At 38.6% G+C, this 21,755-nt stretch overlaps 1 protein-coding gene across 4 annotated transcripts in view; it reads right to left on the bottom strand.

Moving 5' to 3' along the window:
- The window catches only part of FASTKD1 (FAST kinase domains 1), a 48,319-nt gene that overhangs the window by 8,192 nt on the left and 18,372 nt on the right, over positions 1-21,755 (bottom strand). For all 4 annotated transcript variants that reach the window (XM_058441388.1, XM_058441389.1, XM_058441396.1 and 1 more), the window contains 6 exons: positions 20,927-21,058; positions 12,104-12,590; positions 10,601-10,715; positions 5,953-6,081; positions 3,920-4,048; positions 3,135-3,248 (listed from right to left, as the gene is read on the bottom strand). In XM_058441388.1, the coding sequence (XP_058297371.1) occupies positions 3,135-3,248; positions 3,920-4,048; positions 5,953-6,081; positions 10,601-10,715; positions 12,104-12,590; positions 20,927-21,058 (1,106 nt within the window). The remainder of the gene's footprint in view (positions 1-3,134; positions 3,249-3,919; positions 4,049-5,952; positions 6,082-10,600; positions 10,716-12,103; positions 12,591-20,926; positions 21,059-21,755) is intronic.

Here is a 21,755-nt window from a genome sequence, read left to right as displayed (position 1 = left end):
CCCAGCTACTCAGGAGGCTGAGGTGGGAGAATCACTTGAGCTCTGGAGGCAGAGGTTGCAATGAACCGTGATCATGCCACTGCACTCCTGCACTGCACTCCAACCTAGGTGACAGAACAAGACCCTTTCTCAAAAAAAAAAAAAAAAAAAGAGGCAGAACCCTTAGGAGATGATTAAGTCATGAGGGCAGAGCCCTCATTAATATGATTAGTGACCCTATAAAAGAGCATCCTCTGTTGCCTTCCTGTCCCTTCTGCCATGGGAGGACACAGCATTCAAAGTACCATCTTGGAAGCAGAGGCCAGGTCCTTACTAGATACCAAACCTGTTGGTATGCGAGCTTGGACTTCCTAGCCTCCAGAACTGTGAAAAATAAATTTCTGCGTTTTTTTCCTTTTTTTTTTTTTTTTTGGATACAGAGTCTCACTGTCGCTCAGGTTGGAGTGCAGTGGCATGATCCCAGCTCACTGCAACCTCCGTCTCCCAGGTCCAAGCGATTCTCCTGCCTCAGCCTCTGGAGTAGCTGGGATTACAGGCGTGCGCCACCACGCCCAGCTAATTTTGTATATTTAGTAGAGACGGGGTTTCACCATGTTAGCCAGGCTGATCTCGAACTCCCGACCTCAGGTAATCCGCCCGCCTCCGTCTCCCAAAGTGCTGGGATTACAGGCGTGTGCCACTGCACCCGGCCAAATTTCTGTTGTTTATAAATTAACCAGTCTCCGGTATTTTGTTGTAGCAGCAGAAAAGGACTAAAACACAAACACTACAGAAGAAAACCATTTTTGTCTTTTTTTTTTTTTTAAGTTAGGAAAACAGACACCAAAAGCAAACAGTGGCTATATCATGGGTAATTTTTCTTTTCTGTTATCTTCCTTTTCTAGTTTTTCTATGTTAAGCATGTCTCGTGTAATTTTTTTTTAAAAGATGGGGTTATATTCATATTGTTCTGAAGAAAAAAAGAAAAATATTAAAAAGAGATGGCTTCTCACTATATTGCCCAGGCTGGTATCAAACTTCTGGGCTCAAGTGATCCTCCTACCTCTGTCTCTCAGAGTAGCTAGGATTACAGGCTTGCACTACCATGCCCAGCTTCAATGTTTGTTTTTTGTTTTGTTTTGTTTTTGTTTTAGAGACAGAGTCTTGCTCTGTCACTGAGGCTAGAGTGCAGTAGCGTGACTATAACTCACTGTAGACTCAACTCCTGGGTTCAAGAGATTCTCCCACCTCAGCCTCCTAATGGGACTACAGGGGCATGCCACCATGCCTGCTAATTATTTATTTATTTAGAGACAGGGTCTCACTATATTGCCCAGGCTGGTCTCAAACTCCTGAGCAATGGGACTAGAGGGGCATACCACCATGCCTGCTATTTATTTATTTGTTTATTTATTTATTTATTTAGAGACAGGGTCTCACTATATTGCCCAGGCTGGTCTCAAACTCCTGAGCTCAAGCTATCCTTCCACCTCAGCCTCCCAAAGTGCTGAGACTATGTGTATGAGCACGAGCCACTGTGCCCAGCCAATTTATGGATTTTTGTCACTCATACCCAACTCAATCCTGATTAATATAAAATCAAAGGAAAGTTGTGTTTTGTAGCACAAGATGAGAGCATTAATGATTATCTAGTTCACCTTTCTGCCCAGTGCAAAAATCACACACATCTATGATCTGAATATTCAGCCTCTGCCTCAACATTACTTCTTCAGAAAGCAGGCAATAATTCTCCTTACACTAAGTTAAAGTCTGCTTCCTTTCATTTTTACCATTTTGTTCATCTTTGAGATAGAGATACCTAGTTCTTCTACTTAACAATCCTTAAAACATTATGGTCCCCATAAGACTTCTATTTTTCAGGCTAAACATCCTTTTTTTTTTTTTTTTAAATAAGATTTATTGGGCTGGGCACAGTGGCTCACACCTGTAATCCCAACACTTCGGGAGGCTAAGCTGAGGCAGGAGGATCGCTTGAGCCCAGGAGTTTGAGACCAGCAACATAGTGAGACCCTGTTTCTATAAAAAAATTAAAATAAAAATAAATTTATTGAGCACTTACTATGTTCCAAGGATAGCGTTAAATGCTTTAATGCAATACCTCAGTTAATCCTATCAAGTAGGCATTATTATCCCCATTTCACTGATGAAGAAGTTAACAAGGTTCAGAAGAACTTGCTCAAGGATTGAAATACATGCAATCCTAGTCCTCTCTAGTTCTGTCTAGGACATGATTAGACAAGATCCTTCACTATCTGTCCTCCTTTGTTTCTAGGGTTTAAGAGACCCTACTTGTCACTGTCTCTTAAAAAGGACAACATGCAAAAAAAAAAAATATTAAGGTGTCTAAAAAATAGAATACAATGGGATTACCAACTTTTTTGTTATTATTAACAATATAGTTTAAATAGTATTTGATTTTTGGCTACCATTTACACTGTTAGTTTATACCAAGTTTATAATCCTTTTAAATATCCTGTATATGCAGAGGTTTTCTAAACCTAAATTTAGAAAGTTTATGTTAATTATCTTAAAATTTTATCTTTTTCATTTAAGATCACCACTTGAATGTGGCAATATCTTTGAAAATTTTATATTGCCATCAACATAAGCTAGTCCACTAGCTTTATGTGATCCACAATTCAATCAGAATGCATTCTACAACTAGACCAGTTGAGAAACAAGATTAATCAGGTTAGCATCAAGCACAGTATCTTTGGAAATCTTCATCCAGGCTGATAAACCAACTTAGTTTTTCAGATGAACTTAAAACAATGAAATAGAAATTAAAGAGTCATTACCCTTATTTTCACACACTGAATGGAGAGGACAGAATCTTTTGAAGATCCAGAAACGTTCAGTGAATCTGAATCTGAGTTTTACTTAGAATTGGTGGAGGACTGACCTTAATTTTTGTTTTTTTTCTAAAGAATAGAAAATGCTCCTGGCTATCAACACTGGGCCACGGGAACTTGAGGATTTATTCTATTGCTCTTTCTACCTCCGTTTGAAAATTTTAATAATAATAACAACTTTAAAAAAATTCAAAAAATTTTAAAAAATTCCAACTGATAAGATGACTCTATTCAAATTAGTTTGATTTTCTGAAAGTAACTAATAACCTACCAATAACTTACCTACTGTGTGGTAATAAGGCGTCAGAACCGAGGCTTTTACACAATTGATTCCTCCTAGTACCTCTGCTAACATTTTATAAATCTGCTGTTGTGCTCCATCCATGCCACCAATACCTTTATAAAACAATAAATAATTAGTCTACTTAATCTTTTTTTTCTTTTTTTTTCCTTTGAGACGGAGTTTTCACTCTTGTTGCCCAGGCTGGAATGCAACGGCGCAATCTCGGCTCACTGCAACCTCCGCCTCCCCAATTCAAGTGATTCTCCTGCCTCAGCCTCCCAAGTAGCTGGGATTACAGGCATGCGCCACCACGCCCAGCTAATTTTGTATTTTTAGTAGAGATGGGGTTTCTCCATGTTGGTCAGGCTGGTCTTGAACTCCTGACCTCAGGTGATCTGCCCCCCCTTTCAGCCTCCCAAAGTGCTGGGATTGCAGGTGTGAGCCACCGCGCCCGGCCTTAATCAGTTTTTTAATGAAAATCATCCCAATTCTACAAACTGAAATATAAAGATTAATATTTTCAATAAGAGCTTCAATGTAGTATCTTATATAATGACACTAAATTCATTACAAGTTCTTTGCTCTCAACTAAGAGGGTTATGTCCCAAATATGAAGAAATTCTTATAATGTTTCACCTACAATATCTCATATAAAATATTAAACAGGTCATGGCACTCTTGGGAAGGCTCGTGTCGTGTTTAAGTATAACAAGATTAACAATGTACTACCTAATAATTTACTTTAGAATTAAACTTTGCTATCTGACTAAAAGAAAACTCAAACCTTTATTATATTGTTGACAGAAGCGGTCATGAAACCACGGAATCTGAAACTCAGGGCATTCCAAGCAGACTGATCTATTTAACTCCATAAGATGAAGCTGGACTCTTGCACTTCGAGATGAAGATAAAACTGAAATTAATAAAATACCAATGAATTTTGATAGCTGAGACCAGGAAAGACAACCCATTTTTTTCACATTTGTTTATCCCCACTATTAATAGATGCTTTTATTCTAATAGTATTTAGAACTGTTTACATTTCTAATTTACAAACATATGCTTTATATTTTTAAATTATTACATTCAGTGACATGATTAGGACCAACTCCTGCACTGTTCTCATTAATCATGAATGTTAAAAGGACATTTAAAAAATACTCCCAGCAGGGCACAGTGGCTCACACCTGTAATCCCAACACTTTGGGAGGCTGAGGTGGGCGGATCACCTGAGGTCAGGAGTTCAAGACCAGCCTGACCAACATGGAGAAACCCCGTCTATACTAAAAGTACAAAATTAGCCGGGCATGGTGGCGCATGCCTGTAATCCCAGCTACTCAGGAGGCCAAGGCAGGAGAATTGCTTGAATCTGGAAGGTGAGGTTTTGGGTAACCAAGATCATGCCATTGCACTCCAGCCTGGGCAACAAGAGCAAAACTCCATCTCAAAAAAAAAAAAAAAACTCCCAAGAATTTTCATTCACCTAATATTCCACGCTTAGGATTTTATCCTAAGGAAACAATGACTCACGTATAACAAATCATTACTTACAATGATGAGGAATTGGAAACAATCTGTGACAAATTTTATTATATCCATGTAATAGGATATTATGCAGCCAATAAAAAAAGACATCAAAAAATATTTAATAACATGGAAAATTGCTCAAAATATAGTTAGATGGAAAAAGGCAGCATACAAAAGTGAATATGTAAATAATCCAAATTTTGTTTTAAAATTCATATAGGGGCCAGGCATGGGGGCTCATGCCTGTAATCCTACCACTTTGTGAGGTTGAGGTGGGCAGATCACTTGAGGTCAGGAGTTCAACACCAACCTGGCCAACATGGTGAAACCTCGTCTCTACTGAAAATAGAAAAATTAGCTGGGCATGGTGGCACATACTTAGAATTCCCACTACTCGAGAGACTGAAGCAGGAGAATCAATCACTTGAAATGGGAAGGCGGAGGTTGCAGTGAGCTAAGATTGAGCCACTGCACTCCAGCCTGGGAAACAGAGCAAGACTCCATCTCAAAAAAAAAAAAAAAAAAAGAAAAAAGAAAAAGAAAGAAATGTAAAATAAAATAAAATTCATATAGGGACTGGGTACAGTGGCTCATGCCTGTAATCCCAACACTTTGGGAGGCTGAAGCAAGAGGATCGCTTGAGGCCAGGAGTTAGAGACCAGCCTGGGCAACACAGCAAAACTCTGTCTCAAAATATAAAAATAAAAAATTTAACAAATTAAAATTAAATACAGGCTGGGTGTGGGGGCTCACATCTATAATATCAGCATCTGGGAGGCCAAGGAGGGAGAATCACTTGAGCTCAAGAGTTTGAGACCAGCCTGGGCAATACAGTGAGATCCCAGCTCTTAAAAAATAAAAAAATTAGCTGGGCATGGTGACACACGCCTGTGGTCCCAGCTACTTGGAAGGCTGAGGTGGGAGGATCACTTGATCCTGGAGTCCAAGGCTTCAGTGAGCTATGACTGCACCACTGCACTCCAGCCTGGGCAACAGAGTGACACCCTGTCTCAAAACAAAACAAAAAAACACGGATATATAAACATTCACACAGGAGAAGGAGAAAGACAGAAAAGAAATACTCCAAAACATTAAAAGTGGTAGTTTTACTTGTTAGTAAGATGGGTAATTTTTTATTTTCTATTTTATTCCTGTGTTTTCCAAATTTCTACAATAAGCATGAATACTATTAGAAACAGAAAAAAGTTATTAACATTAAAATTCTTCAGTATAGGTAGACCTGAGACTTGGATATAAAGTACAACAGATAAATAAATTATAGATACATACTTTCAAGTTGAGAATCCAATCTAACTAAGAATTTGATGTTAAAAATTGCCTTTAGCAGATCTTCTGGAAAATATTCAAGTGTGGCCAAAGAGAAACCAAGAAACACTAATATAAAAGGATCCAATATACCTAAAAGAAAATTAAGATTTTTTTTAAGGATATAGCTGCCTCACTTATATATACACTTATAATTTATTCAGGCAAAGCCAGGTTTTAGAAAAAAAAAAGATATACAGCCTTTACAAAACTAATCTATACTGTTACAAGACAGGATAATGGTTAAGTGGTTACCTTGGGTCAGGGCCAAGTAGGAAAAGGGTACAAGAGGAGAAGGGTACTGTGATAATACTCTGTGTCTTGATCTCAGTACTGATTCCCTAGGTGATTCAATTTGAATAAATTCACAGTATTATACTAAAGTTATACAAACATTTGTTATTACATTTTAGTAAGAAGTTTTAAAAATAGCCTCGGAAAAAGAATCCAAAACAAAAGGACAGTGGTGCATGTAAAAAGAAGTGATCCCAGCGTTGATGATAATACAATAGTGTTCAGAATATGTTACATACCATTCTAAACACTTTAGATATATTAACTCACTTATATCTTATATCAGTAGAAACAATTATCTCCACTTCATAAATAAGCATTAGGAAGCAGAGAGGTTAAATATGACTTGCCCAAAATCACAGAGTTGGCAGCGGAGAGTATGTCCAGAATGTCCAGCTCTAGAGCCTGGATTATTATACTATGCTGCTCTCTGGGAATCTCAGATCTCCAAGCAGAGTGTACACATGTTTGAAGCTGAGGTCTTGCCTAGCACCTCCTCCTTTACTTGTCACCCAGCAGCATGGCAGATGTCCCACAGTATAAGGCTTCAGCTATTTACCTGATTTGCCTCATCCAAGAGACATTTCTAATGTGGGGGAAAGGGTCACCTAAAATGCCTGAATGGCATCAATATTCTTACTAAGAACAGAAGAGACAACATTAAATCTTTCCTTTTCAATTTTTTCTGAGTTTATTTAATAAAGCAAGACCAGGTCATAAATGAAGTTAATAGTGATGATTTCCACCAGCAAAACTAATCTGTCAAAATTCGTCTTTACTCAAAACAATGAAAATTATTACTCCATTAGTTATTTAAAATTTTACTGATAAAGTTCCCTAGGAATTTTTAAAACTTTCTCTGATTAAGTTTTAAAAACTCAAAGCTGTATTTTTCAATCTTTCTTTCCTTATACTCTTTGGCAACAAAATTTTCTAATTTCTAAGACTCTATTTGGAGAACCTGGGAAGAGATGTACTTTCATTTCCTTCTGGTTGTCAACACATGACTGAACAACCAGGAGAACACACTCTAAGTCTCAATTTAAAGTCTCATCTTTCTACATATAGTTGTGTTACTAAAAAGGGGTATAGATGTATGCCACACATGCAACACATTCATATACACATATACATATACATATCCCAGCCTCATGTTGTAGGCTGTGACACAGTAGTATCAGACATGGTTAGATGCTATCTGGCCCATAGATCCCACAAAAATGTAGCAAAGTCCATTAGCATGATGCAGACACAATTAATACATTTATACTTGTTTCACACCAGCTTCACCAGAGGTCTAAAGATCTATATAAATCACTAATGTAGAGCCTAACATGTTATGCTGGATGTGGAAGCTCTCAGTATCTGTTGCTTGGTAGATAACTGGGTAATTCCTACTCTCCAGGCAGAGCAAAAAGATCTGAGGAAACCAGTCTCTGGCTGTCTCTCCAACCTTATCTCCTACCAACTCGGTCTCCCTCATCCACTCCTGCCACACTGAATCCGCTGTTTCTGGAAAAAACCAAACATGCTCTCACCTGAGGGCCCTTTCCGATTCCCTTTCTTTCATCCTGGGACTCTCTTCCCTATCTATTGACATGCATCACTCTCTCAATTCATTTAATCCATGGTTAAATGACATCTGCTCAGAGAGGCAGTCCCTGAATCCCTTATCCAAAATAGCACTCCATCTCACACTTACCGTGATGCTCCAGCCTACACACTTACCCTGCTCTAATGTTCTTGAAGGTACTTATCACCATCTGACCTTAGAGCCTTGTTTATTGTTTATGTCAATCACCCCCTAACAGAAAGTAAACTCGATGATGGTAGTTTATCTGTTTTTACTCTCTCCTGTATCTCCAGTGCCTAGAAGAATACCTGACAGTAAGTACATGGAAAGTGTTCACTGAAAAGGAACAGTTACTGAGCATTTCTCCTCTAAAGCTTCTATATCATACTGACAAGTACATAGTGTGAGTCTGAGAAGAAAAGTCTCATAAAGCTCTAATCCTTCAAGGTCAAACTGTTCCAAACACAACTCAGGACCCAAAATAAAAAGGAAAAGGAAAAGGAAAAAGTAATTTCCTGTCTCTGCTCTCCTCACATATTGCTTCTGCTAAGGCTAACAGCAGGAAGGACTATTTCTTTTCTACTTTTTTCTAGTACTGAAATATTACCAAAAGACTTTTCTGGCCAGGTGTGGTGGCACATGCCTGTAATTCCAGCACTTGGGAGGCCAAGGTGGGAGGACTGCTTGAGCCCAGGAGTTTGTTATCAGCCTCGGCAACGTAGCAAGACCCCATCTCTAAATTTAAAAGATAATTTTTTTGAAGACCTTTTTAAGAGATGCAAAATAATCAGCATAAGAGCAGCAACCCTTCGAACAATTCACAAACATCTATTAAGGTTCTTAAGAAACATTTTTTTACTTTTAAAAAACAATCTGGCAAGACTCTGTCTCAAAAAAAAAAAACCGAAATCTAAATAGACAGAAACAATCAGACATTATGTGCCTCCAGATGTGATCTAAATATAAGGTACACAGCACTACAAACAAGTTATTTTTGCTGCAAATGTTTAATCCGAACCTAACCAAGCATCTATACCTAATTTCTAGTTTACTACAAATGCAGGAGATGGAGAAGCAAGTTAAAGGAAGACAATCAGACAAATCCAGAATGTGGCTCAATTTATAATAAATGGCCAGTCATTTTATAAAAATAAATATCAAGCAAAAAAGATGGAGGAAAAGACATAACTATTCAATGTTGGTTGTTTTAAAAAAACGTTATAGCCAGGCATGGTGGCTCACGTCTGTAATCCCAGCACTTTGGGAGGCTGAGGTGGGTGGATCACCTAAAGTCAGGAGTTCGAGACCAGCCTGATCAACATGGAGAAACCCCATCTCTACTAAAAATACAAAATTAGCCGGGCGTGGTGGTGCATGCCTGTAATCCCAGCTACTTGGGAGACTGAGGCCGGAGAATTGATTGAACCTGGGAGGCGGAGGTTGCAGTGAGCTGAGATTGCGCCATTATACTCCAGTCTGGGCAACAAGAGCAAAACTCTGTCTCAAAAAAAAAAAAGTTATAAAAGATAATTTGGTGACTCTTGGGAAAATTTGATTACGGACTAGGTAGTAGATGGTACTTGTTCATTTTCTTTGGTAATGGTAATGATGCCAGTATTGTAGTTACATAGGAGAATGTCCTTATAACCTGAAGTACACAGAGCTGACAACTGGAAGGTGCATCATACGCACACGCGCTGTGCACATACACAGAGCAAATGTGGCAAATGTTAATCAATACTCAATCACGACTGTGGGTCTACAGTTCATTATACAGATGTTTGTTATATTGTTCAATTTTTCTGTATATTTGAAAACCTGGATAACAAAAAGTTAAGAAAAAAAAAAAAACCAAGTCAATGCCAAGAAAAGAAAAAAAGGAAACAAAATTCTAGACTATAAGAGACTGAAGAGATAACAACCAAACACAATGAGTGAATACTGGGTCCAAAACAACTACTCTAAAATGTATTTTGGTAACACTTAGGGAGACTGAAACATCAACTGTGTATTAGATATTAGGGGATTATGATTAAGTTTCTTAGGTGTGGCAACAGTATTGTGGTGGTATAGAAGAATGTCATTATTCTTAGGAGATGTATGCTAAAGTAATTAGGGATGGAGGGTCACAATGCCTACAACTTTGAAATGGCTCAGAAAAAAATAAGAGAGTCAGAGAAACAAACGGATAAGGCAAATACTGTAAAATGTTAACATTATTGAATCTACACAGTGAGTATATATGTGTTCTTTGTTTAATTCTTTATACAAGTTTGACATTTTTCATAATTAAAATGGATACAAAGTTTTTTTAGGGCCGGGCGCAGTGGCTCACACCTGTAATCCCAACACTTTGGGAGGCCTTGGTGGATCACCTGAGGTCAGAAGTTCCAGACCACCCTGGCCAACATGGTGAAACCCTGTTCTGTACTAAAAATGCAAAAAATTAGCCAGGTGTGGTGGCATATGCTTATAGTCCAAGCTACTGGGGTGACTGAGACAGGAGAATCACTTGAACCCAGGAGACAGAGGTTGCAATGAGCCAAGATCGCGCCACTACACTCCAGCCTGGGCGACAAAGCAAGACTCTGTCTCAAAAACAAACAAACAAACAAAAAACCTTTTTTTAGGTAGATAATTCATGGCTATTATGGTTACCCTTTAAATGAGGGACATCTCCTAGCTCAGCAGCAACAAGTATCCTCTGACTTATTCACTCAATGTATTACCAAACAATATACCTACCTAAGTAAGAATTAAGATGTTGCACGCAAGTTCCCAAAAATTCATCCCTTTGAGGTGGATCATAGTTCAACATGCTGAATGGACGAATAATAGCAGGGATTGTAAAAGGATGGATCTGTATAAAAAGAACAAAAAATTTATAGTTTAAACTTTAGGAAAATAAGACAAAATTTTAACCTTATTATTTTTTAGGAGCAATATTTTCCTATCATCGCTACAGTTAATAAATGTATCACTCTGCTTATTAATATTTCCATCCTCCTATAATTTATTTAACCCCACCAATAATTATTAATAACCCCAAAAGTGTTAATGTAACAAAAAAGAAGTAAATCAGACAATCTACAAATTTATTTTGTTAGGTGTAAAATTCTGTTCTGGCTGGGAGTGGTGGCTCATGCCTGTCATCCCAATGCTTTGGATGGCTGAGGTGGGAGGATTGCTTGAGGCCAGGAGTTCGAGATTAGTCAGGGCAACATAGTGAGACCCTGTCTTTATTTAAATTTAAAATAAGTAAATAAATTCTGTTTCAGAATTCATTAGTCACTAAATTGAATAGGAAACAGTATCAGCAATTTCCATGATAATCAGTACATTTTATAGAATAATCATAATATAATTAAAGAAGTTTCTTAAATTATAATCACTAGCATTTATTTTTCTTTCATTTGCTTTTTTATTTCATTTTTCACTCATTCATTCAATACTTAATGACTTCCAGGAACTATACTAAGCAAGTTAAGACAAACTTTTTATTTTCATTTGTGAGGAACACTGTCTTTTAAATAAAGGCCTTGCCCTGATACATTAATGATAGCGATTTTGTAAGTGACCTGCTTCTCACATAATCCATAAAGCGGCATTTTACAAGTAAGTCCCAGAAATAAATCTGCAAGAAGATGCAATGACAATTTAAGAACACTGTTGCCAATGGATACCTTATAATTTTCTCAGTTTTCAAGCTTATCTCACACTTTTGAATATAATTGCTTTTAAATGGTAAAATTAATGCCACACGATTATAGAAATAAGAAAAAGTAAAACCAAAAATCCTTCATACTCCACTGTCCTAATAAGAGTATCCTCAAAGAATTGATTACTAATCTTAATACTGTAATGAACCAAAGAATGATTGCTGATCTTTCCAAATCTACAATGCTGGAATAAGAAAGTGACTTTAAGGAGAGGAACAACAAATCGCTGAAACAGAAACCAGAGTTTTCTTTGTTTTTCTTAAGAGACAGGGTCTCACTCTGTCACCCAGGCTGGAGTGCAGTGGTGCGATCACAGCTCACTGAGCCTTAATTCCTGGGCTCAACCAATCCTCCCACCTCAGCCTCCCAACCGCTGGAATTACAGGCTTGAGCTACCACAACTGACCCAGAATTTATTTAATTTTTAAATCTCAAATTCCAATCCAAGTTCTCAAAGTGCCTATGATAAAAATTATGCTTGTAGAAGTTGAGAACTCTATAAAATTAATGTCTAACATTTAAATTTCACCTTTTCAATCTGCTGAACAGCCACTGAGGCTATCCTATCAAGTAGCAAAGTACTGAGGTAATCAGTACTAGAAATAAAAGATGCAATCTCCACAACATTCATGTAATTAATATCATCCATGAAATGCTGTAAAGTAGCAATCATTTCTTCAAGAAGTGACTCAGGAAACGTGTTTCCTTTGAGAGATTTAAGTTCCTTCCATAACAGATCCAAACCGTTGCTGTGTTGTAGTCTCTGACGACCATAGTGATCTAATTTTTGAAGTAGTTTCAGTTGTTTTGCAGTAATATCATCCAAATACATGTGATCACGCCGAATCCATCTTAAAACAGATGTGGCAAAACTACTCAGGTTATTTAGGTCACACTGTGGTAAAACGGCTTCAATTCGGGATATCCCCACTTCGTCCAAGTGAGGAGAAGGGAGCAGGGAAATAGCACGGACCAGAACAGACACCTCAGTTGGTATGAAACTATTTTTCAAATAACTGCAAAATGAAAAATGAAAAGAATACATCAGCAACAAAACCAAAATATATATGTATTAAAATATGAATATATATAATGAGTACTACAATTAATAGTAAGATGATGATTCAAAAAAACCTCTTTCAAACTGTTTCTCCTCTAATCTCAAACCACAACAATCATCAACCACAGAAGACTTCTGTGACCAAATGTGTGGGAGTTCTTCCAAGCAGCGGACACCAGCTGGGTGTCCAATTCAGTTCTGACGCTATCTACCTGGAGACAGTGTCAGATCCCACAGGTTGGGAACTTGGTCTCTAAGACTAACCTCTCCCACAAAAACCCCAGACTCCAGTTGCAAAAGTAGGCCTCCAGAACTTCTGAGCAACTGGCTTCAAGTTGGGGTTCCCACAACCTCCTCTTTGGGTTTGATTAATTTGCTAGAGTGGTTCACAGAACTCAGGGAAACAGTTGTTTATGTTTACAGGTTTATTATAAATGATATTATAAAGAATGCAGATGAAGGGACAGTAGGGTGAGGTATGTGGGAAGGGGTGCAGAGCTTCCATGCTCTCCCTGACCATGCCACCCTCCAGGAACCTCCACGTGTTCAGCTATCCAGAAGCAGTCCGAACCCAGTCTTCTTGGGTTTTTATGAGCTTCGTGACATCAGCATTTCTTCACACAGGGTGTAGGGTAGGATCTCTCAGGGGAGAGTCTTAACACCCACAATCAGAAAGGTGGAGGGAGATTAGAGTCCTGCTTTGGGGCAGGAGAGAGATTCTATTTCCAGAGGCCTAACATACCCAACCTTGTAACAAAAGGCTACAGCAAGAGCTATAGAAGTTATGAACTAGTAACTAGGACAAAAGCCAATATATGTAACATCACAGGTGGGCATAATACAAGTTAATTTAAGAAGAGTTAGATAGGCCAGGCACGATGGCTCACGTCTGTAATCCCAGCACTTTGGGAGGCCGAGGACAGGGGTTCGAGACCAGTCTGGCCAATATGGGGAAATGCTGTCGCTACTAAAAGCACAAAAAAATTAGCTTAGCCAGGCATGGTGATGTGCGCCTGTAATCCCAGCTACTCAGGAGGTTGAGGCAGGGGAATCTCTTGAACCAGGGAGGTGGAGGTTGCAGTGAGCCGAGATCGTGCCACTGCACTCCAGCCTGGGCGACAGAGGAAGACTCCATCTCAAAAAAAAAAAAAAAAAAGAGTTAGATAAATTTAAAGATGACAGGTCCATAAAGGATCATTCAGGAAAGCCTAAGACTTCCTGATGCCCTCCGTCTCAAAAAAAAAAAAAGAAAAAAAAATCTTTAAGTAGAGAAATAGTGGAAGGAATAAAGGAATAAAACAGGAAGACCTGTTCTGAAGCACAGGACAAAATTTTTTATTCAAAAATAAAACCACAGTCCCAGGGAAACAAAAGGTCCATGTCAGAACAATGTTTCCAGTGCTGTCGCTGAAGAAAGAACTTGGGTTCAATTTCTGATATGACCTGTCAGGCCCCGGCATACGGTGATCACGTAATAAAATTGGTTCCTTTTTTGTTTCCGATACACAGTCCAACATTCAAAACAAACGAATAAACAAACAACAACAAAAGAAACAGGACATAGTTGACCCCATTCTCTACTTTGTTCCCAAATCCCCATGGCAAGAGTCCCACCACCAGGACAATAATTGTTAAAAAAAAAAAAAAAAAAATTAAAAATTAAAAAACTGGGGGCCGGGCATGGTGGCTCACAACTTTAATTCCAGCATTTTGGGAGGCCAAGGTGGGGGATAGCTTGAGCTCAGAAGTTCAAGACCGCCTGGCCAACATAATTAAACCCCATCTCTACTGAAAATACAAAAAATTAGCCAGGCGTGGTGGCACATGCCTGTAATCCTAGCTACTGGGGAGGCTAAGGCATGAGAATCGCTTGAACCCGGGAGGCGGAGGTTGCAGTGAGCCGAGATCACGCCACTGCACTCCAGCCTGGGCGACAGAGCAAGACTCCGCCTCAAAAAAAAAAAAAAAAAAAAAAAAAAACTTTAGGTATAGAAGTAGTGGAAGGAATAATACAATCTAGATTAAAACAAAATTGAGGCCGGGCACGGTAGCTCACGCCTGTAATCCCAGCACTTTGGGAGGCCAAGGTGGGTGGATCACGAGGTCAGGAGATCGAGACCATACTGGCTAATATGGTGAAACACCGTCTCTACTAAAAATACAAAAAAAAATTAGCCAGGCATGGTGGTGGGCGCCTGTAGTCCCAGCTACTCAGGAGGCTGAGACAGGAGAATGGCATGAACCTGGGAAGCGGAGCTTGCAGTGAGCCAAGATCGCGCCACTGCACTCCAGCCTGGCCGACAGAGCGAGAGTCCGTCTCAAAAAATTAAATAAATAGCCGGGCGTGGTGGCTCACACCTGTAATCCCAGCCCTTTGGGAGGCCGAGGTGGGCGGATTACCTGAGGTCGGGAGTTCGAGACCAGCCTAACCAACATGGAGAAACCCTGTCTCTACTAAAAATACAAAAAAGTTAGCCACGTGGGGCGGCGCATGTAACGCGCTGTAATCCCCAGGCAGCTGAGGCAGGAGAATCGCTTGAACCTGGGAGGCGGAGGTTGCGGTGAGCCGAGATTGCGCCACTGCACTCCAGCCTGGGCAACAAGAGCGAAACTCCAACTCAAAAAAAAATAAAAAATAAAAATAAATAAATAAATACATTGAGTTACTTTTAAAATATTTTTTAAATTTTTTTTTTTCTGGAGACAGGGTCTCACTCTGTTGCCCAGGCTAGAGGGCAGTGGCGCAATATAGCTCATTGCAGCCTTGACCTCCTAGGCTCAAGTACTCCTCCTGCCTCAGCCTCCATACACACTGGGAATATAGGTACATGCCACCACGCCCAGCTAATTTTTTGTTTTTTGTTGTTGAGACAGGGTCTTGCTTTATTGCCCAGGCTGGTCTTGAACTCCTGGGCTCAAACAATCCTCCCAGCTTAGTCTCCCAAAGTCCTGGGATTACAAGCATGAGCCACTATGCCTGGCCATTTAAAATATTTAAATTAGCATACTAAAATAATCGTAATATTAATACTCAGTGTTAGCAAGGGTGTACTGATACAGGCATTCTCATTCACTATTAGTAAAAAGTTGGTGTAACTTCCTGGAAAGTAATTTAGCAGTATTTTAATTTTATCATTTGACATGGTCAATCCCTGTCTGGGAAACTAACCCAATAAATTAATATAAAATCCAGGTAAAAGATGTGTGTTGTTATTCATCTTTTTTTTTCTTTTAAGAGGGAGTCTTACGATGTTTCCCAGGCTGATCTCCAACTCCTGGGCTCAAGTGATCCTCCTGCCTCAGCTTCCCAAACATAGCTGGGTGTAGCTGGGATACAGGTGCACACCACCATGCCTTATCATATTTTTTACATGGCTAAAATGTGAAAACAATCTAAATAATGAGGGGGAATAGTAATAAGTGAATTATGGTACAGTCATATGATGGGTATTAACCAGCCATTATAAAAGATTTACCAGAAGTTCTTAATGATGTAGATGCTTACAAGGTAAAATGGCCTAAAACAAACAAACAAAATTGTATGGTCAACTAGGAAAAAAAATACATATATGTAGTATACAACAAGGAAATAAACTATATTGTTGACAGTGGATGAATGAGTTTATGAATAATTTTTATTTTCTTCTTTATATTTCTTTCTTTTCTTTTCTTTTCTTTTTTAGAGATAGGGTCTCACTCTATAGCCCAGGCTGGAGTGCTGTGGCATGATCATAGTTCACTGTAAGCTTGAGGTCCTGGGCTCAAGTGATTCTCCCGCCTCAGCCTCCTGAGTAGCTAGGACTACAGGCATGAACTACTACACCCTGCTAATTCTTTAGTTTTTTGTAGAGACGGGGGCTTGCTCTGTTGAACACACTGGTCTTGAATTCCTGGCTTCAAATGATCCTCCTGCCTCAGCCTCTCAAATATACTTTTTTCTGTTTTCCAAAATTTTCAAAATGATTTTTATATATTTGGCCCAGTGCCTGACACAAGCAGGCACTTAGTTAGTACTGCATATTTTATTCTTATAACCACAAAAAATTAATACACTATTTTATATTAAGAAATGAAAGCCTTCAAAAAGCAGCATCATTGTGGAGCTACCAACCTTGAGATACTTTTCTACAAATGAACCCCCAACAGATACAATTTCTCCAACCTCCACTTGGTGTTTTTTCTTGTGATACCTCCTCAATTGTCAAAGCTTAGATATTTGCGTATATTTATTTATAATACCACAACATACCCACCAGAATAGCTCAAATTAAAAAGCATGAGCACTGTCCTGGGTTACAGGGGAAAAAAAGTAAAAAAATATCAAGTGTTGGCAAGGATATGGAGCAACAGGAATGTGTACATTCTGTTAGTGGGAGTAGGGACTGGTATAACCACTTTAGAAAATGTTCAGCAGCATCTACTGAAGATGAGGACATGCATACCCTATGAACCAATGATTACACTCACTGGCACACAGAAATGAATATGTATGCTCACTAAAAAACATACATGAATTTGTTCATAAACAGTACTGTTGATAATAACCAAAAACTGGAAATAAATCAAATATCCATCAACAATAGAATAAATAAATAAATTTTGTTATATTCTTACAAGAGAATACTATATGACAAAAGCATAAACAAATCTCATAAACTTAGTATTGAGCAAAAGAAGCCTGACACAAAAGAAATCACACTGACCAGGCGCAGTGGCTCATGCCTGTAACCCCAGCACTTCGGGAGGCCAAGGCAGGCAGATTACTTGAGCGCAGGAGTTTGGGACCAGCCTGGGCAACATGGCAAAACCCCATCTCTACTAAAAATACAAAAAGTAGCTGGGTGTGGTAGCACGTGCCTGTAGTCCCAGCTACTCAGGAGGCTGAGGCAGGAGGGTCACTTGAGGTCACTTGAGGTTGCAGTGAGCCGAGATCACGCCACTGTACTCCAGCCTGGGAAAACGAATGAGACCCTGTCTCAAAAAATAAAGGAAATCATACTAATGATTCCATTTATACAAAGTATAAAGGCAAAACCAATCCATGCAGTTATAAATAGAGATAGTTAATCTTGGAGGTGAGGACAGGGTAATGAGGAAGGCATAGATATATTTTATGTAGATTATATTTCAATAAGTTAAAAAACAACAACAGACATTATTCCAGTACATGAAAACTCTGGGTTCTTTGAGCTGTTTCAGGACCTATTTACATAAGAATTTATGTAAATTATTAGTTCAAATAGACTACATTCCTTCTAATATCTACTTGAGATTATCTGCACTGAAGTGGAAGAACGTAATTCTGAAACACGAAGTACCTATGATTTTTATATAACAACACCAAATTTTCAAATGTTAGTAACTCAAACACTTTTGATATAATTTTAAACTACAGAGATACATAAAGGCTCTCCTTACTCAGAATTTAATGAGCTTTAACATTATCGTATGTGCTTCAAGTCTTTTCATAAAAGCAACAAAACATTACAGGAAAATGAAATCTTCTTTGATGCTCCCACTCCTGCTCTTATTTTTCTGTTAACATACCTAGAAGTATTCATCAGTACTGAATAATTTAATTTTTTTAAAAAACACTGTGCAATGTATGTTTACAGCAGCACAATTGACAATTGCAAAGATGTTAACCAACCTAAATGCCCATTGACTAGTAAGTGCATAAAGAAAATGTGGTAAATATACACCATGGATATCATGGTGTATATTTAATACACCTTTAATCAGCCATTAAAAGGAACAAAATAATGTCTTTTCAGCAACTTGGGCGGAGGTGAAGGCCATTATTCTAAATGAAGTAACACCGGAGGGGAAAATAAAAAATTGTATACTTTCACTTACAAGTGGGAGCTAAGCTATGAGTACGCAGATGCATACAGAGTGACATAATGGACGTTAGAGACTCAGAAAACAGAGGTTGGTAGGCGAGCTAGGGACAAAAAAACAACACATTAGGTACTAAGTACATTACTCAGGTGATGGGTGCACTTAAAATCTCAGAATTCACCATTATACAATTAATCTATGTAACAAAAAACTACTTGTACCCCAAAAGCTACTGAAATATTTCTTAAAAAAATAAAACACAGGCCAGGTGCAGTGGCTCATGCTTGTAATCCCAGCACTTTGGGAGGCTGAGGCCCATGGATCACTTGAGGTCAGGAGTTCAAGATAAGCCTGGCCAACATCGTGAAACCTAGTCTCTACTAAAAATACAAAAATTAGCCGGGCATGGTGCCTCATGCCTGTAATCTCAGCTACTTGGGAGGCTGACAGGAAAATCGCTTGAACCTGGGAAGCAGAGGTTGCAGTGAGCCAAGATCATGCCACTGTGCTGCAGCCTGGGTGACAGGGCGAGACTGCATCTCAAAAAACAACAAATACAAAAATAAAAATAAATAAAAACACAAAAATAAAATATAAAAAATTTTTTAAAAGCATGCAAAAAAAAAACAAACCCACTGTGCAGACATAAATCATGCCTGGGCTAGTGTATAATTTCTAATTTAGAACATAAAATTCATAATTGAGAGGCAGTCTATGTGAAATTCTAGACTAAATATGGAAAGGGTGAAGAAACAATAAGCATCTTATCATCTTACCATCTTAAGAAGAAAGTTATTTTTCAAGAAAAAGATAAACTTTTTTATAACATCCTAATACGCTAAATTCTTATCTGATAACATGTTATTTCATATTACTCAGTTCAAAACCTTTTTTAACCATAATGGCATATCACTTTATTATAATAAAAATCATTTTCAACTATATGCTTGGTCTTTCAGAAATCACAGTAAGAAATCAGGCCAGGCGCAGTGGCTCACGCCTGTAATCCCAGCATTTTGGGAGGCCGAGGCAGGTGGACCACCAGGTCAGAAGATCAAGACCATCCTGGCTAACACAGTGAAACCCCATCTCTACTAAAAAAAAATACAAAAAATTACCCAGGCGTGGCAGCGGGCGCCTGTAGTCCCAGCTGCTCAGGAGGCTGAGGCAGGAGAATGGTGTGAACCTGGAGGGCAGAGCTTGCAGTAAGCCGAGATCGCACCACTGCACTCCAGCCTGGGTGACAGAGCAAGACTCCATCTCAAAAAAAAATAAATAAATAACGGTAAGAAATCAAACTAGATGGGCATGCTAGTTCAAGCCTGTAAAACCATCTACTTAGGAGGCTGAGGTGGTAGGATTGCTTGAGCCCATGAGTTTGAAGATGTGGTAAGCTATGATCATGCCACTGCACTCCAGCTTGGGCAACAAAGTGAGACCCCCATCTCCACACACAAAAAAAAAAAGAAAATTAGCCAAGTTTGGTAGCATTACTACTTGGGAGGCTGAGGCGGGAGGATCACTTCAGCCCAGGACTTCGAGGCTACAGCAAGTTATGATTGGCTGCAGTGAGCTATGATTGCACCACTGCACTCCAGCCCAGGGGACAGAGTGAGACCCTGTCTCTAACAAAAAAAAAAAAAGCTACATCTGTAGAAAATAAGGTGATTTTAAATTATAAAGGGAAAATTCTATATGAAAACACTTTTTCGCTGGGCCACGATGCTCACACCTGTAATCCCAGCACTCTGGGAGGCTGAGGCAGGTGGATCACCTGAGGTCAGGAGTTCGAAATCAGCCTGACCAATACAGTGAAATCCCGTCTCTACTAAAATTACAAAAATTAGCTGGGTGTGGTGGCGTGCACCTGTATTCCCAGCTACTCGGGAGGCTGAGGCAGGAGAATTGCTTGAAATGGGGAGGCGGAGGTTGCAGTGAGCCAAGATCGCTCCACTGCACTCCAGTCTGGGCAACAAAGCGAGACTCCATCTCAAAAAAAAAGGAAAAGAAAATAAAACACTTTTTCACCAACATCACCATTATATCTTATTCTCAAAAATTTAATAAGCCTTAAAATAGGCATGAATGCAAGACTGAAAGGCCCTAAATATGAATGCTCCCAAATGGAGTTTAACTTTCATCAGCAGTCCCAATCTTTTCATGGTGACTCCATTTTGCAGGAAAGGAGAATGGCTTTGCTATTCATCAGTTTATTGCCATTCCTCCCCTAGGGAACTCATCACCCTGCTGGCCTCATTTCCATTTCAAAATATATCCAGCATGGGCACTGGCAGAATGGCCACGGAGGGAGATAAAGTGTCTTAACATTTTTACTAATAAGCTTCACAATTTTGCCTCCATAACTTCTAGCACCACTGTACATAGTTAAAACAAAACAAATATTGTGGCTAGAAAATGAAACACTAAACAAAATTTCTATTTTAATCTTACCTAAGCAGTAATTCTCTAAGTTTCACAAAAAACTCCTTCCTTTGGAAATGCAGAAAAGTCAATGCTTGAGTTATCTTCAACAACTCTAATGGTTTATAGCTATCCAAATGTTTATGCAGAACTGAAGTAACTCTAAAAAGATAGAACATATATTATAACCAGTTCATTCATTTATTACACATTTACTGTGGTGCTTTCACGCCACACACTCTGTTCTGTGCTGGAGAAACAGCAGTGAATGAGATGAGATTTTCTATTCTTGAAGAAATGTCTCAAGATGGCTCTAGAAATGTAAACAACTAAAACAGAATGAAGTAAAAGCGATCAATTAAATGTGAATGAAATAATATTCAATTATCAACAGTACAAGAAGAGAAAAGCATAGTTTTTCTTCCTCAATTAAACAAATCTCACACAGCATCAACTTCCACATTCTCCCCATAACAAAATCTTTACCAAGAGTTACCAATAATTAGCAAAACTAATTTAATTTTCCTCCTTAAATCCACTGGCCCTCAAGTGAAGATGCTTAAAAGCAAAGGGAAATGCTAAGAGGCAGTAAGTTGGAAAAAAAATGGGACATAAGAAATATTAAAATAAAGGAACATATAATAGGTCATGAAAAATTAGGCATATACAATTAAGCATATGTAAAAATATAAGTATATATTTTTTCTTCTGTAATCTCAAGTTACCAAAAAGCCAACAAATGGCAGTATGACTTCAATGTAACATTGTGGTGTGAGACAATTCAAGTTCATATAGACATTGACTGTGCTGCAGAAACCTTCCTTTTGAAAATTATGGCCTTGGTGGTAATTTTGGGAGA

This window comes from Hylobates moloch, unplaced genomic scaffold (genome assembly GCF_009828535.3).
Source record: "Hylobates moloch isolate HMO894 unplaced genomic scaffold, HMol_V3 SCAFFOLD_1, whole genome shotgun sequence".
NCBI lineage: Eukaryota > Metazoa > Chordata > Mammalia > Primates > Hylobatidae > Hylobates > Hylobates moloch.
Note: the sequence above shows the minus strand (reverse complement) of the source record. Positions and strands in the feature narration are given on the sequence as shown.